We start from the raw sequence: 15,855 nt of genomic DNA, 5'->3' as shown, positions 1-15,855 counted from the left end.
AGAGGGGAAGAATAGCTACAGGAGGAAGATGGAAAACCAGCTGCAGCAGAGGAATGTCAGTGGAGTCTGGAAAAGCCTAAAAACTATCTCAGGGCAGAGGACACCAGGCTCCCAGGCTGCGGGGGATCAGACGTGGGTGAACAACATAAACCTGTTTTCCATCTCTGCTGCCCCCGACCACCTCTCCCATCCCTCCTGTTTATTGTCCCGTTAACACCTTTACCCTCTGCCTCTCCACGGCTCTCATGCCACAGACTCCCCCCACCGCCCCCCATGACATTCACCCTCCCCCCATACACGACACTCAATGCCCCGTTATCACCTCTACCTCCCTCTCCACGGCTCTCATGCCACAGACTCCCCCCAAAGCCCACCTTGACACTCACCCTCACCCAATACACGACACTCAGAGCGTACTCACACTGTCCTCCCGGACCGCGACCCGGACTTTAGGGTACTTGTCCCCCCTCCCTCTCCCCCCGCGCCCCAGCCCCGTTTGTACTCACACTGCCAGGGCCGGCCAATGCTTCTTGCTGTCCATACGCCATCACGCCGTAACACGTCACACGCATTGATCGCGTGTGTGTGGCTTTGTTACAAATCTTTCCATAGACCTCGGAGTTTATGTGCTCTTGTCGACTGTTTTTGAATATTTTCATCCGACCAAATCTGCAGTAAACACTCCACCTCCGCATCACACCAACGTGAACCTTTCACCGCCATTGTTGTTGTTGTTAAATGTCCGCGCATGGTCCGTCCTTCTATTAACATGTCCGAACAGGCGGACATAACGCTACTGCCGTAGGGCTCGTGCTCGTGCTCGTACACGTGCGCACGCTCGTGCTCGTTCATGTGCAAACGGCTCCGCTAAAGCCCACCTCTTTCAAGCGGGCCGTGGACAGCCCGCTGGCCACAGTTGTGCGCGGAGCGGGTGCACTCACACTGCTTAAAGGTACCAGGCTTTAGCTGAAAAAAACGGTTTTGGCCGCGGCCAAAAGGACAGTGTGAGTAGGCTGTCAGCCCCCCTGCTCCACTTTGTCCCTCTCGTCTCTCCAGGTGAGGAATGAGCTGAGGAAGATGAAGGTGAAGAAGGCTACGGGTCCAGATGGGATCAGCTCCAGGCTCCTCAAGTCCTGTGCAGACCAGCTGTGCAGGATTGTAGAGCACATCTTTAACATGAGCCTGAAGCTGGGAAAAGTGCCACTGCTGTGGAAAACCTCCTGCGTGGTACCTGTACCAAAGATCCCTCACCCAAAAGCCTTCAACAGCTACAGACCAGTTGCTCTCACTTCACACCTGATGAAGACCCTGGAGCGGCTAGTCCTCATCCATCTCCGCCAGCTGGTGGGCCCTTTTTTGGACCCTCTCCAGTTCGCCTACCAACCCGGCATCGGTGTGGACGACGCCATCATCTTCCTCCTGGACAGATCACTGTCTCACCTGGAGAAGGCTGGAGACACTGTGAAGATTATGTTCTTTGATTTCTCCAGTGCCTTTAACACCATCCAGCCTGCACTTCTGGGTGACAAACTGGAGCTGGCAGGGGTGACCCAGCACCTCACATCCTGGATCCTGGATTACCTTACTAACCAGCCACAGTATGTGAGGACTCGGGACTACGTGTCAGACACAATTATCTGCAGTACGGGGGGCCCACAGGGAACGGTCCTGGCTCCTTTCCTGTTCACCCTGTACACCCCAGACTTCTACCACCATTCCCCTTACTGCCATCTACAAAAGTTCTCTGACGACTCTGCTATCGTCGGCCTGATCAGGGACGGTGACGACGGAGCCTAAAGAGAACTTATTCAGGACTTTGTGGACTGGTGCCGGCGGAACCACCTCCAGCTAAACGCTGGGAAGACCAAAGACCTGGTGGTGGATTTCCGCAGGCACAAACAACCCTGCACACAGGTGAACATCCGGGGAACGGACATTGAGATGGTGACATCTTACAAGTGCCTGGGAGTTCACCTGAACAATAAACTGGACTGGTCTGACCACACCGCAGCAACATATAAGAAAGGTCAGAGCAGACTGTACCTTCTGAGGAAGCTCAGGTCCTTTGGAGTGCAAGGGGCACTCCTGACCTCCTTCTATGACTCTGTGGTGGCATCAGCCATCTTCTATGGAGTAGTCTGCTGGAGCAGCAGCATGTCGGCAGCAGACAGGAGGAGACTTGATAAACTTATCAAGAAGGCTGGCTCCATCCTGGGACGCCCTGTGGACCCAGTGCGGGTGGTGGGAGAGAGCAGGATGCTGGACAAGCTGTCATCCCTGCTGGTGCAGGAGTCCCACCCCCTGCAGGTCACTCTCACAGCACTGGGCAGCTCCTTCAGCAACAGACTGATACACCCTAAGTGTGCGAAGGAGAGGTACCGCAGGTCCTTCCTTCCTGCTGCTGTCAGACTTTACAATCAGCACTGCTCCCAATAGACTATTGACCTCCTGTACCCTGCACTGTGCAATATATCTGTACCAAGGTCACTTCTGCTTTTTGCACTATTTGGACTTATTTAATCATATTTATTCACTCCATATTACATTATTACAAACAAACAAAACAAGAACAACTGCACTGTATCATGTCAATATGTATATACCGGTATGTCTATTTTCCATTTCTTCCCTTTTTAAATTTAACTTTATTGTTAATTTTTGCTATTTTTTATCTTATTTTGTCATACTCTGTTGCTGCTGTAACAAAAGAATTTCCCCGTCTGCGGGACATTAAAGGTTTTCTGATTCTGATTCAACACTGATAGTATATATAGTAGAAGGGTAGAAGGAAAACATAACCTTTATTATCAGAGCACTGTTAAGATATAAAGAGATATCAAGAGCCCAGAAACCCACTGAACAACCACAGCCTTAAGAAGTAATTCATTAAACCAGGACAGTTTCACCCTGTCCCAACCATTTGGGCTTCTGCTATCATGTCTATTCAACCTTAGCAGTTGATTAAAGTCTGGCTCTTGTGCATCACATGGGATATTCTCAAGTTATTTACTCCCTCCTATTCAAACCAACTGTAATTTGGAGATCCTGCATTTTAAAAACTGCTGAGGAGCAGAATTTTTCAGCAGTGGTGAGGCTGGGTCTGGGGAGCCAGACACACTGTCTGATATTCGCTTACAGCCCAAATCTGACAATTGGAATACTCTCAGAAGTTATCATTTTAATTATATTTCAATTATGAATTTCTGCCCTACGCAGTATAATAAGTTCTTCTGATATCAACACTCTTTTTTAAAATATTATGTGTATGGCTTTTGCCCTTATTATAGTGCAGCTACAGATTAATATAGGAAATGGAGAGAGCGAGAGAGAGAGAGAGAGAGAGAGAGAGAGAGAGAGAGAGAGAGAGAGAGAGAGAGAGAGAGAGAGAGAGAGAGAGAGAGAGAGAGAGAGAGAGAGGGAGGCATGCAACAAAGGACGGTCAAGGGAGTCAAACCCGGGCTGCTGCATTGAGGACTTTCAGCCTCAGAATATTGGACGCATACTCTAACCAATGAGCCACCAGGCGCCTCTTCAGCACTGTTTTTGTTACTACTTACTGGAGTTGTTACGTTTCAGAGAAGCTGTCCCATATGTTCGATTGACTCCATTCTTCTTGGGCTGGTTCTTTGGCTCTGCCTTCTGTTTTGACGCCATCCCATTGGGCCCTGTTCCCTTTTTTCCCCTTAGCTGATTAGAGAAGAAGAACAAGAAGGGAGACTTTTCAAATATCTCAGAAAAGTTAATACTGTACTGTATATAATTTGCATGTACATATTAGTTCTATGTTTTTCTTCTTTCTAAGATCGGTTCCTCAAACCGCTGTAAAAAAAATGGGAGCAGTACAAGCTGAAAAACATGAGTTTGATAAAATACACGCTTAGAGAAACTTGTTATAACTAACATATAAGCAAGTTGTTGACTATCTACTTATCCAGCAGACACATGTACAATATCTTTTTTGTCTCAACCAACTTATTTTCTAAAGTTCTTACAACATATGAGTGTTTTGTTTTTTGTTTTTTCAAGAGAGGTTGAGTAACACATACTTTAATGTATGATTGTCATTTTGAGGATAAAAAATATAAATTAGATTATGACCTTAAATCTGAATCTGAATTACTATTTTCGCTTTACAATCTGGCATTGTGAACTTCTCAAGATTGCATGTTTGTGTTGTTCCCTTACCTAAGACACTATAGATAAAGCAATCAACCATTTTTTTTTGCAATTTAGCATCCTATCAGTCAAAGGTTTATACCAACCAGATATGAAATTAATTCCATGAATAAACCCTCTTGGAGGAGTCCGAAAAGGTTTATATAAAAACCTCAATTCCAATGAAGTTGGGACATTGTGGAAAATGTAAATAAAAACTGAATCCCATAATTTGCAGATCCTTTCAACCTATATTCAATTAAATACACTACAAAGACAAGATTTTTAATGTTAAAACTGATAAACTTTATTCTTTTTCTGCAAAAATTTACTAATTTTGAATGTGATGCCTGCAACACGTTCCAAAAAAGTTGGGACAGGGGCAATACATTACATTTCATTTAGCTGGCGCTTTTTCACAAGCGACTTTCAATAAGTGCATGCAACAATTAGGGTACAAACCAGAAGAGCAAGTTCTTGAGTAAGTGTGGTAGCTTCAAATAAGCCGTTTTGATAGAGTGCTACATATAAGTGTTTTTTCCCCCTATCTTCTCATCTGCTTAGCCGAGGTGCAGTCGAAAGAGATGCGTTTTTAGCCTGCGGCGGAAGATGTGTAGATTTTCTGCCTTCCAAATATCGATGGGGAGCTCGTTCCACCATCTGGGAACCAGGACGGAAAACTTTAGTCGAGTGACTGTGTTCCTCTCAGTGAGGGAGCAGCAAGCGGATTTGCCAATGCAGAGCGGAGAGGGCAGGCTGGGATGTAAGGTTTAATCATGTCCTGGATTTAAGCTGGGCCTGATCCGTTAGAAGCACGATAAGCAAGTGCTAGTATCTTGAAATGGAATGCGAGCAGCAACAGGAAGCCAGTGAAGGGAGTGGAGTATTGTGAGAGAACTTAGGTAGGTTGAAGACCAGTCAAGTCGCTGCATTCGGGATGAGCTGCAGAGGTCAGATGGCACAGGCCCGCAGACCAGCCAGGAGGAAGTTACAGTAGTCAAGGCATGAGATGACAAGAGCCTGGACCAGAATCTGTGTTGCCTTCTGGGTCAGAAGAGGACGTATCTTCCTGATGTTGTGCAACATATATCTGCCCGATCGGGTTGTTGCAGCAATGTTGGTGGTAAGGGAGAGTTGGTCGTCAGGTGTCACATCCAGGTTCCTTGCAGTCTGGGTGGGGGCTACCACTGAATTGTCAAGGTTGATAGTAAGGTCTTGGGTGGGAGAGCCTTTTCCAGGAAGAAAAAGCTACTCTGTCTTGTCTAGGTGGAGATTCAGGTGGTGTGCAGACATCCATTGAGAAATGCCAGTCAGACAGGCAGAAATCCGTTCTGCTGCGAGTGTATCGGACTGAGGAGAAGAGAGAGTAAGTTGGGTGTCATCAGAATAGCTGTGATTTGACAAGCCATGTGAGAGAATAACAGAACCAAGAGAGTTGGTGTACAGAGAAAGAGGAGAGGCCTCAGGACTGAACCTTGAGGGACCCCAGTAGTAAGATGACAGGGTTCCGACACAGAGCATTTCCAAGTTACCTGGTATGTGCGTTTTTTTTAGGTAGGATATGACAGGGAGAGTGCAAAGCCTGAGATACCTTATTGCTGTAGGGTGGTGTGGAAGAAAATGTGATTGAGAAAGTGAATAACAGGCAGAGGTCACAGTGTACTGGGGACATAGGCCTGATAAGCACATTCTGTTTAGAAAACAATTGAACTGTATTTGGGCATGATGACGTCTGGACACCAAGTAGACGCCACTTATTGTAAATGTACTGAGTGTGTATTGGAAAAACCTGACGGGGCGTGTACGTGTTGTCAGCCTCATTATAAGTCAGGAAGTTCTGTTAAGAGACACTTGGAATTTAGGAATTTTGGTATTGTGGATCTTGGAACTCTGTGATGAGTGTATCAAACCTTGATTCAATAAATTCTCCTTGATTGCTGTGAGACCTCTCTGCTGACTCCTTCTTGTAGACCTTTCTATTTTTATAATACATTGTTCTACCATAGTGGAAACAAGGATCTGGTGGTTAACTGTGTAAAATGCTGCAGAAAGGTCCAAAAGCATGAGTGCAGAGGAGAGAGAAGCTGCCCTAGCCATGTGAAGTTGCTCGGTGACAGCAAGAATGGCAGTTTCGGTGGCCGGCCTTGAAACCGGAGTGGTGAGGACCAAGGAGGTTGTTCAGGCGAAGGTAGGAAGAGAGTTGGTTAAAGACGGCACGCTCCAGAGTTTTGGAGAGAAATGGAAGAAGAGAGACAGGTCTGCAGTTATTTACTTCAGACGGGTCAAGGGTAGGTTTTTTGAGGAGGGGGTTCACTCTTGCCTCTTTAAGAGAGTCAGGGAAGCAGCCAGTGGATAAAGATCTGTTAATAAGATGGGTGAGAAAAGGAAGGTCAGTTGCACCAGATTGGAGAAGGTGAGTGGGGATGGGGTCAAGGCGTCTTTTGGCTAAAATACTAAAAGTTGTTATGACACAAACAAAAACCGCTAAAAAGCACACGCTTGTCTGGATAAGCACCAACATATCCGCGGTGTGGACGTATTTCAGTGTATAGGGAAAAAGATGCAGAGGACATAGTTGACATCTGGAGGCAGCATTGTGCAGCTTTGTTCTGTATTAAGAGTGAACCTTAGGAAAATATTCATTTTCAAACCAATGGTGTTCTTAATGCTATTGGGCAACAAGCTAGTGGCCTGGACAACATTACAGCAGAGCACTTAAAGTTAGCTGGCCCAAGGTTGGCAGTGATGCTGTCTATCTGCTTTACTGGTGACTCGTGGCACATTGCCAGACCCCATGATGTCATTGATTCTTGTCCCAGTCATCAAAGACAAGGCTGGTTAAGTTGGTGATTGATAACTATAGACCCATAAGACTTGTCAGCATTCTCTCCACTTTGAGCTGTTTAATAAGCTCAAGCTTAGGGGTGTGCCCAGTAGCTTAGTACGCGTTCTAGCTTACTGGTACACTAACCAACGTATGCAGGTTAAATGTGGAAAAGGGGTGTTTGGTAAGCCATACCTTGATAAATCACTTCTTATATGTGGATCACCTTGCCAATCTATCCCTCAGTAGCAGCGGGTTTCAACTGCTGCTCAACATCTGTTAATTATGGAGATTTGACCTTTAATATAATGCTAAGAGTGGGGTAATGGTTTGTAGGGTTAGGATGACATATAAAGTTCCCTACTTTTTATCTCACATTATCACTGATACATTGGAAGATGAGACATGACATGATTAGACAGAGGAGCTTGCTCTACGGTATGTCGAAGCTAATATGTTGGTCAGATAATTCCGCCACTGATCTGTTGTTGTCAAGGTAAACCTGTTTAGAGCCTACCGACCCCCTCTATATACAGCTCCACTCTTGGTGAAGTACAAGAAGGATAGCTTGCATAAGTTAAAAGTGGTGTACAATGACTGTCTTAGGATTCTCCTGAAGAAATTAAGGAGTACTAGGAGCCAGAGACCTTTTCTGTAAACTGGGACTAACCACCTTCATGGCCCCGTTGAGGAACCTCGCCTTTAAGTTTAGGAGCAGGCTGGGCCACTCTACAAATGAGATCATTGTTTTGATGACAGATACAGGTCCTAGCTCTGTCAAGTATAATTCTAAATTCTGGTCTGCCTTGAGGGTCTCAGGCCTGTATTAAAGTTCATTCTTCTTGCAATTATTTTCATGTATGAACTATTAACGGTGACATCCCGGAGAGTTACTAACAGCCTGCCGTGTCTAACACCTATAAGCTCGGGGCAGTACAGTGAACCCATTAAAATGGCTTTTTTAACCACTAATACTGTTTAAAATAACATCAAACCTCTGCAGTAGCATTATAGGAGTCCCTACACATAAAACGAAGCACCAGCAATGTAGTTAGTGAACACTAAGTTTATTAAAAAAGTGTTTTGAAAGACTTGTGTCCCTGTGAACCTGAGGGCGGTGTTGTCTGGAGCCTGGTGCTCCTGGTAGGGTCTACCATGGCAGAGTGGTCTCAGGCGAGGGACCGGACTAAGAATGGTTCACAAAGACTCAATGGACAAACGAGGAAGAGGAAGAGAGACCCTGCCTGGAGGAAGCCCGTGGCCCCAGTCTGGAGCCAGGCCCAGACAGAGGGTTCGCCGTTGAGCGCCTGGTGGCCGGGTTTGCCACGGAGCCCGGCTGGGCACAGCCCAAAAAAGTGACGTGACACCTCCCTCCTCTCCATCCTGTGGGCCCACCACTTGCAGGAGGAAACACTTGGGTCAGGTGCGCTGCTGCACGGGCAGCAGGAGCTGGCTCTGGGCACGTAGAATGTCACCTCTCTGTCGAGGAAGGAGCCGGAGCTTGTGCCGGAGGTGGAGCGCTACCAGTAAGATCTAGTGGGGCTTACCTCAACAGGACGGTTCTGGAATCGTACTCCTGGATAGGGGTTGGACCCTATTCTTCTCTGGAGTTACCCAGGGTGTTAGGCGCCGGGCGGGTGTGGGGATACTCACAAACCCCCAGCTGAGCGCCGTGGTGTTGGAGTTCACCCCGGGGGACGAGAGGGTCGCCTCCTTCTGCCTGCGGGTGGTAGGGGGGAAAACTCTGACTGTTGTTCGGGCATATGCACGGAACAGCAGTTCAGAGTATATATAGAGACCCTGAATGGAGTCCTGCATGGGGCTCCAGTAGGGGACTCCATAGTTCTGCTGGGAGACTTCAACGCGTGATTGGGAGAAACGACCTCCCTGATCTAAATCCGATTGGTCGTCAGTTATTAGACTTCTGTGCTAGTCACGGATTGTCTATAACTAACACCATGTTCGAACATAAGGATACTTCATAAGTGTACGTGGTACCAGAGCACCCTAGGCCAAGGGTCGGTGATCGATTTTGTGATCGTATCATCTGATCTGAGGCCGTATGTTTTGGACACTCGAGTGAAGAGAGGGGCAGAGCTGTCAACTGATCACCATCTGGTGATGAGTTGGGTCAGAGGATGGGATTCCGGACAGACCAGGTAAGCCCAAACAAGTAGTGCGGGTGAACTGGGAACGTCTGGAGAAGGCCCCTGTCCTAGAGATCTTCAACTCACACCTCCGGCATCCTTGTGAAGGTTGGGGGTATTGAACCGGAGTGGGCAATGTTCAAAGCTTCCATTGCTGAAGCTGCAGCTGTGAGCTGTGGCATCAAGGTCTTAGGTGCCTCAAGGGGTGGTAATCCTCGAACACTGTGGTGGATACCGGTGGAGAGGGAAGCTATCCGACTGAAGAAGGAGGCCTTCAGGGATATGTTATCCCAGAAGACTCCGGAGGCAGGTGCAAGGTACCGACAGGCCAGAAGGGCCGCAGCTTCTGCTGTGTCAGAGGCAAAGCAGTGGGTGTGGGGAAACGGGGAACCGTCCAAGCTGTTTACAGTAAGGACGGGACGCTGGTGCCCTCAGCTGATGAGGTAGTGGGGCGGTGAAAGGAGCACTTTGAGGAACTCCTTAATCTGACTAACAAGCCCTCTTTTGTAGAGGCAGAGCTGGAGGCTGATGGGGAATCATTGTCAATTGTGTGCCAATTACAGGGGTATCACACTACTCAGCCTGCCTGGTAAAGTCTACTCCAAGGTGCTGGAAAGGAGGGTACGTCCTATAGTCGAACCTCAGATTGAAGAGGAACAATGCGGATTCCGTCCTGGACGTGGTAAGTTGATGAACGGACTAGCTCTTCACTCTCGCAAGGATCCTGGAGGGGGCCTGGGAGTATGCCCATCCATTCTACATGTGTTTTGTGGATCTGGAGAAGGCATATGACCGGGTCCCTTGGGAGATACTTTGGGAGGTGCTGCGGGAGTATGGGGCGAGGGGGTCACTTCTGTGGGCCATCCAATCTCGGTACACCCAAAGCGAGAGCTGTGTCCGGATCCTCAGCAGTAAGTCGGATTCGTTCCCGGTGGGGGTTGGCCTCCGCCAGGGGTGCGTTTTGTCACCAATCCTGTTTGTGATTTTCATGGACAGGATATCGAGGCGTAGTCGTGGTGGGGAGGGGTTGCAGTTTGGTGGGCTGAGGATCTCGTCTCTGCTTTTTGCAGATGATGTGGTCCAGATTGCATCGTCGGTCAGTGACCTTCAGCACTCACTGGATTGGTTCGCAGCCGAGTGTGAAACGGCTGGGATGAGGATCAGCATCTCTAAATCTGAGGCCATGGCTCTCAGCAGGAAACCAGTGGATTGCTTACTCAAGGTAGGGAATGAGTCCTTACCCCAAGTGAAGGAGTTCAAGTACCTCGGGATCATGTTCACGAGTGAGGGGACGATGGAGTGTGAGTTTGGCTGGAGAATCGGAGCAGTGTCTACCGGTCAATCTTCGTTCCTACTCTCACCTATGGTCATGAAAGCGGGGTCATGACCGAATGAACGAGGTCACGGGTCCAAGCGGCCAAAATGGGTTTTCTCAGGAGGGTGGCTGGAGTCTCCCTTAGAGATAGGGTGAGAAGTTCAGCCATCCGTGAGGAACTCGGAGTAGAGCCGCTGCTCCTTAGCGTTGAAAAGAGCCAGTTGAGGTGGTTCGGGCATCTGGGAAGGATGCCCCCTGGGCGGTCCAGCTGGGAGGAGGCCTCGGGGAAGACCCAGGACCAGGTGGAGAGATTATATCTCCACACTGGCCTGGGAACGCCTCGGGGTCCCCAGTTAAAGCTGGTTAATGTGGCCTGGGAAAGGGAAGTTTGGGGTCCCCTGCTAAAGCAGATGAGATGAGATGAGATGAGACGTTCTCTTTGGGTTCATTAGGTCAGAAGCTTTTCTAGGAGTTAGGTAGATGTCTTTTTCGAAATGTTTGCAGCAGACACGGTAATCCCCCGATCAGTGTCTGGATTGGCGTCTCAATGTCCAGATTTAAAACAATAAGCCACTGGTTTATCAGAGCATGGCCATTGTACCGCAATGGCAGCCTATGAAAAGTCTCTGGGTTGTAAGCTTTTATTTTTGTTTCGCAGCAGGGAAAGATACAAACACGACCCATTCTGTCTCCCTTCACTTCAAGTTGCAGGCCAGTCGTCTTTACCTGTGCTTGCACTCGCATATGCTGTGCATCTTGCGGCAACAAACGACCCCTGCCCCCTGAGATCTAGCGTAACGTTTCCGTGCTGCAGGGAAAGATGCTGTCTGGGACTTTTCCAAACGTTCTACCATCTATTATAATTTTATACTTCACCAAACTGCCACAAACCACAATGTTTACATGTTTTGCTGGAATAAATCATCAATGGGCTCCTTCCTTTTGGATTGCATTTGGTAATCCACGTAAATGGACTTAAATAAATGTAAATGGAGGAGCTGGTACCGGGGCCAGTATTCAAGTCTTTAAAAATACTCTTTTAATACACTGTGTTCACTTACTACGACTACAACAGGGCAGTATTTGTGGTCAAAAAAGAGGTTTTAATGCATTCATCTAGCTGCCCCAAGCGAATTCGTGTTAGCCACAGCAGGCTGTTAGCGTCTGTAACGACTCCCTGGAAAATCTCTGGTAATAGTTCATACATGAAAAAAATTGTCTTGATGGTTTATTTGATGACCGAATTTGCCGAAAAAGACCCTGGGATGATTTTTGCTGGAATATCACTTTAAGTTTAGTTACTTCACCAAAAATATCAGAACCTTAGCAGCACAATAACAACCCCCCACCTCCACACCCCTTTACAGCTAAGGTTAATGCTGTGGTTGCTTGCATCCCTGCGTCTGTCTGTCTGTCTTTGTGTCTGTCTGTTACTTTTGTTATGATTTGGCACTATAGATAAAATTGAAAATCAAAGCATATGGACTCTTTGACAGACAGTATGTCAGAGAGATCTTATGCTAAGAGGACACATCTTTTAATAAAGAGCTCAAATTCACATACATTTTCTGGGAGTTATCAGCAAATGGGAAACAAAAAATCCATAATCAAACGTTCTCTGACCAAAATGGAAAAACACTGAAATCACAGATGCAAAAACGGTGAATAATAGACCAAGTGTAGAACAGGAAAACAGCAAGGATGAAGAAGAAGATTGAGAAGTGGCTCACCTGAGAAGTGGCTTTGGTTTTAGGATCAGCAGTGAGGAATTTCGAAGATATTTTAGAAACAGGGATTTTGTAGTGACTGCTCGAGGTGAAGGAAGAAGAATTAGAAGAAGAAGAAGGCTTGGGAGGACAGGGACTGCTCAGCTCGGTAGAGGGCATGTTCTCATAGAAGTCAGCAATCTCATTATGCACTTCCTTTTTCAGCTGATGCCCCCCTGTGCTGGTAGTGGAGTACTGCACCTCCAGGTCCTTGGATTAGACCGGACAAGCATGCAAACAATCAGAGAGGAGAAAAGAGAGGAGGAGACGACAGGTGAAAAGAAAAGAAAGGAGTGAAGAGAGGAGAGGGCAGATGAGAGGGGAAGGCATAATAGAAAGAAAGATCACAGGAGAACAGAAAGGGAAAGTTGATAGCAGAATAGTTAGTTAGTTAGTTAGCTACTTAGCAAGTGTCATTGCAATAATGTGAATAAAGGGGCTACATGTGTATTTCTAAGATGTTATAATGCCTAAAATTTTATGACATGTTTTCACTAGCCCTATAGTGTGGCTGCTCTGAAAGTTTTAGGGCACTTTCAAATGGCTGTTCACTCGCCGTGTTTCCATTACAAAAAAAGGCACGACAGGGATTTACAAGACTCCACAGGTGACGTATCATTCTGAATGGGTTTAGATCGCCGGTGATCAGCTAATCAGTGATACAGCACTGCGCCATATTTCCTCAAAGTGAGAAATACAGAATAGCTTAATTTAAGGTGGCCCGTATGATTCACAATGTCAACTTATGTACAAGTAACTTGAAAGAAAACACTTCACCTTAAAGATTCGAGACGCTGTGAAAGTGTATGTTGACAGACAGGCCGTCATCCCGCTCGCAGTACTAACGTTACGATGTGTGTGTTTGTAAATGGGAGAGAGAGAGGGAGAGGGAGCATGCAGCAAAGGGCTATGCCAGTGCATGCACAGATCATTTTCTGCGCTGCGTTCTACTACACCACTGGATAAAAGTGTCTACTCTATTTCACTGTGTTGTTGTGGCGTCTGTACTACCACACGTCACAGGGGACAAAACAAGCCCTGCTCCTCAACAGGGCCATTTTCTACCCGGTCAAACGGCCTCCTGAGTGAATCACATGCAAATTAGGGCCGTTTTTGGCGAGATAGACCCGCCTCATTCCGGGCAGTCGACCATAGTGGAAACACACCTCATGTTACAAGGTTACAGGCCTGCTAGCCATTCAGAAACTATTAGGAGCCTGGTTTGGGTAGCAAAAAAAATGACAGTTAATTTAATTTAGGTGTTATAGTTAATAACACCTAACTGCAAATTAAGTTCAATAAACTGACTAAGCTGAAGTGAACAGGGAGTGTGTCCTTTGTTGCTTGATCTAGCACCTCTGCTCTTTTTCTCTGAAGGTTTTATGTTATGAAATACTTAATTAATATTGATATATGACATATTGTTTTCACATTAGGATAAGAAAGGATAAGTGACAGTGACTTCCTGGTTGATCCAATAAAAAAATGTCAAAAACTGCAGTTTTCCGAGTTTCCACTAGGAGTAGTTTGCACAAATGTTTCTCACAGCAGTTTCTCATTGATGCCCATGTTAAACAGGCCGTTTTCACAGCATAATTAAACCTTTTTAAGGCCTGGTACAAAAAAAATCTGTATGTTTAGGTCATATCTCCATGACAACACTAAGGGGGGTGACATTTTTTGGACCAGGCCAGTTTTAATTTTATTGGAGGTTAAAGTTGATGAATAATTAGGGGCGTGGTCAATTGAGTGACAGCTGGCCTCTGGCCCTCACTTCTCCTCAGAGGTATACGTCAGCCAGATGGACGTATCTCCATCCCCCCAACATCACATCAATGCCCTTTTTTGGTAAGAGGAAATGAGGCAGAGTCATCGTCCAACAAGATGGCGACTCCCGTAGGAGAGTACGATTGGATCAAGTTGAGAGGACTGACCATTTTTTATACAGTCTATTTGCACTCCTGTATCAAACAACACCACAATACACCAGTGATAACAAGATACTAGTTATCTTAACTACTACCTTAACTACAGTACTTATACCAACATATGGTCAGTGTCGGAAGCCTTGACATATTTTGTAATTTTTCTTTTTTTTTAATAAGTCACTCTCTACGTCTGTGTGTGGGTCTTTATAATGTTTTAACCAAGTATTAAAAAGAGCTTGTGAATTAATCTTGTAACACCATTGGATCAAACTGTCAGAAAAACCTCACATTCCTGAAAAATTACGGTTTGGACATACAAGGTTTCCACCCGACAGCAACGATATGACAGTTAATCCGACAATGATACATTTAAGTTATAAATTCTACATTTAGCACCTTTAATGTTACATAGAAAAGTGAAAAGCAGCAAAGAAAACAACGATCAAAGAAGAGTGCCGAGAATTTCAAAAACAGCTAGATGTGTTAAGGTGTTACATAATTAATATGATAAAGCAGCTCAATAAACAGTATGTATATCACCTATAAGTAGGTATGTCCTCACCGTTCCGTTAATGGGCACATCATCATAGTGCAGAGCCATACCAGTGGGGCAGGCGTAGCCGTTGACCGGGTTGTCCAGGTAAGAATTAGGAGTGACAGCACGCTTACTTGTAAAACTGTGAGGAGAAAACATCAAGATTCATTCAAAAGAACCCACATTCACTCATGGGCGGAGGTTGAGACAGTGGGCCCTTGAGACAGTTGGGACATGTAGGAAGCCCCCCAACCTGCCTATACAGAAACAAGGAACAAGACCACCAAACTCAGAGAGTTGTCTTTTGGTTAATTTTGTCCATTTGTGGTCATTTTGCATATATTTATAGACGTTTTACTCACGTCTCTTTAATGTCATTTTGGGTAATTTTAAGTCGGTATGTGCAGTTTTGTCTTGTTTTCAGTTATAAACTGTCCCTTAGCAGTCTTTGCAGGTAATTTTGTGTCTATTTTCAGTCATTAGGTGTCTCTTGTGATCATCTTGTGTTTTTCTTGCATCTCTTTGTATTAATTTTGCACCTCTTTGTAGTTGTTATTCTAAGTTGTCATTTGTGTCTTTAGTCATTCAGGTTCATTTTTAGCCGGTGTGTGTGTGTGCACTTTGGTCGTTTTTTTGTCTTCAGTCATTAAGCGTCTCTTTGGGGTCATTTTCAATCAATTTTGGGGTGATTTTTCACCTGTCGTCAATTTGTAGTGGTTTGGGATCTATTTTTAGTGTTTGTGTGATTCTTTGAAGGCAATTTGGGGTTTGTTTGAAGTTTGTGTCCGTTGTAATTTTGCACTCAGTGGTCATCGTGTGGTTGTTTTGCATCTCTTTGTTGAATTCTGAGGTTTCAGTTAATCTTTAGTTATTTTGCACCTCCTAGCGGCCATTTAGCAGTTATTTTCCATCTCTGATGCATCTTTTTGTGTTGGTTTCTTTGTCAATATTTTGGGTCACTTGTAGCCGTTATGTCTATATTTTCGTTTTAGTGTCTCTCTGTGGTCATTTTGCATCTCTTAAGTCGTCTGTGGTCATGTTTCATCTCATTGTGATTGTTTTTGTGTGTTTTTCCATAACATTTTGTGAGTCTGCATCCCTGACCCCTTGGGCCCCTGGACCCGGCAGGCCTGTTCAGTAATCCATCCATGAGTACATGGATCAATAACAGCCGTAATATCAAGC

The 15,855-nt window shown here is 45.8% G+C and overlaps 1 protein-coding gene across 2 annotated transcripts in view; it reads right to left on the bottom strand.

The window, feature by feature from the left end:
* Positions 1-15,855, bottom strand: part of afap1 (actin filament associated protein 1) — a 150,466-nt gene that overhangs the window by 27,706 nt on the left and 106,905 nt on the right. For both annotated transcript variants that reach the window (XM_083937348.1, XM_083937349.1), the window contains exons 12-13: positions 14,698-14,812; positions 3,558-3,687 (exon numbers count right to left, since the gene is read on the bottom strand). In XM_083937348.1, the coding sequence (XP_083793474.1) occupies positions 3,558-3,687; positions 14,698-14,812 (245 nt within the window). The remainder of the gene's footprint in view (positions 1-3,557; positions 3,688-14,697; positions 14,813-15,855) is intronic.

Source organism: Echiichthys vipera (genome assembly GCF_963691815.1).
Source record: "Echiichthys vipera genome assembly, chromosome: 22".
In the NCBI taxonomy this organism is placed as follows: Eukaryota; Metazoa; Chordata; class Actinopteri; order Perciformes; family Trachinidae; genus Echiichthys; species Echiichthys vipera.
Note: the sequence above shows the minus strand (reverse complement) of the source record. Positions and strands in the feature narration are given on the sequence as shown.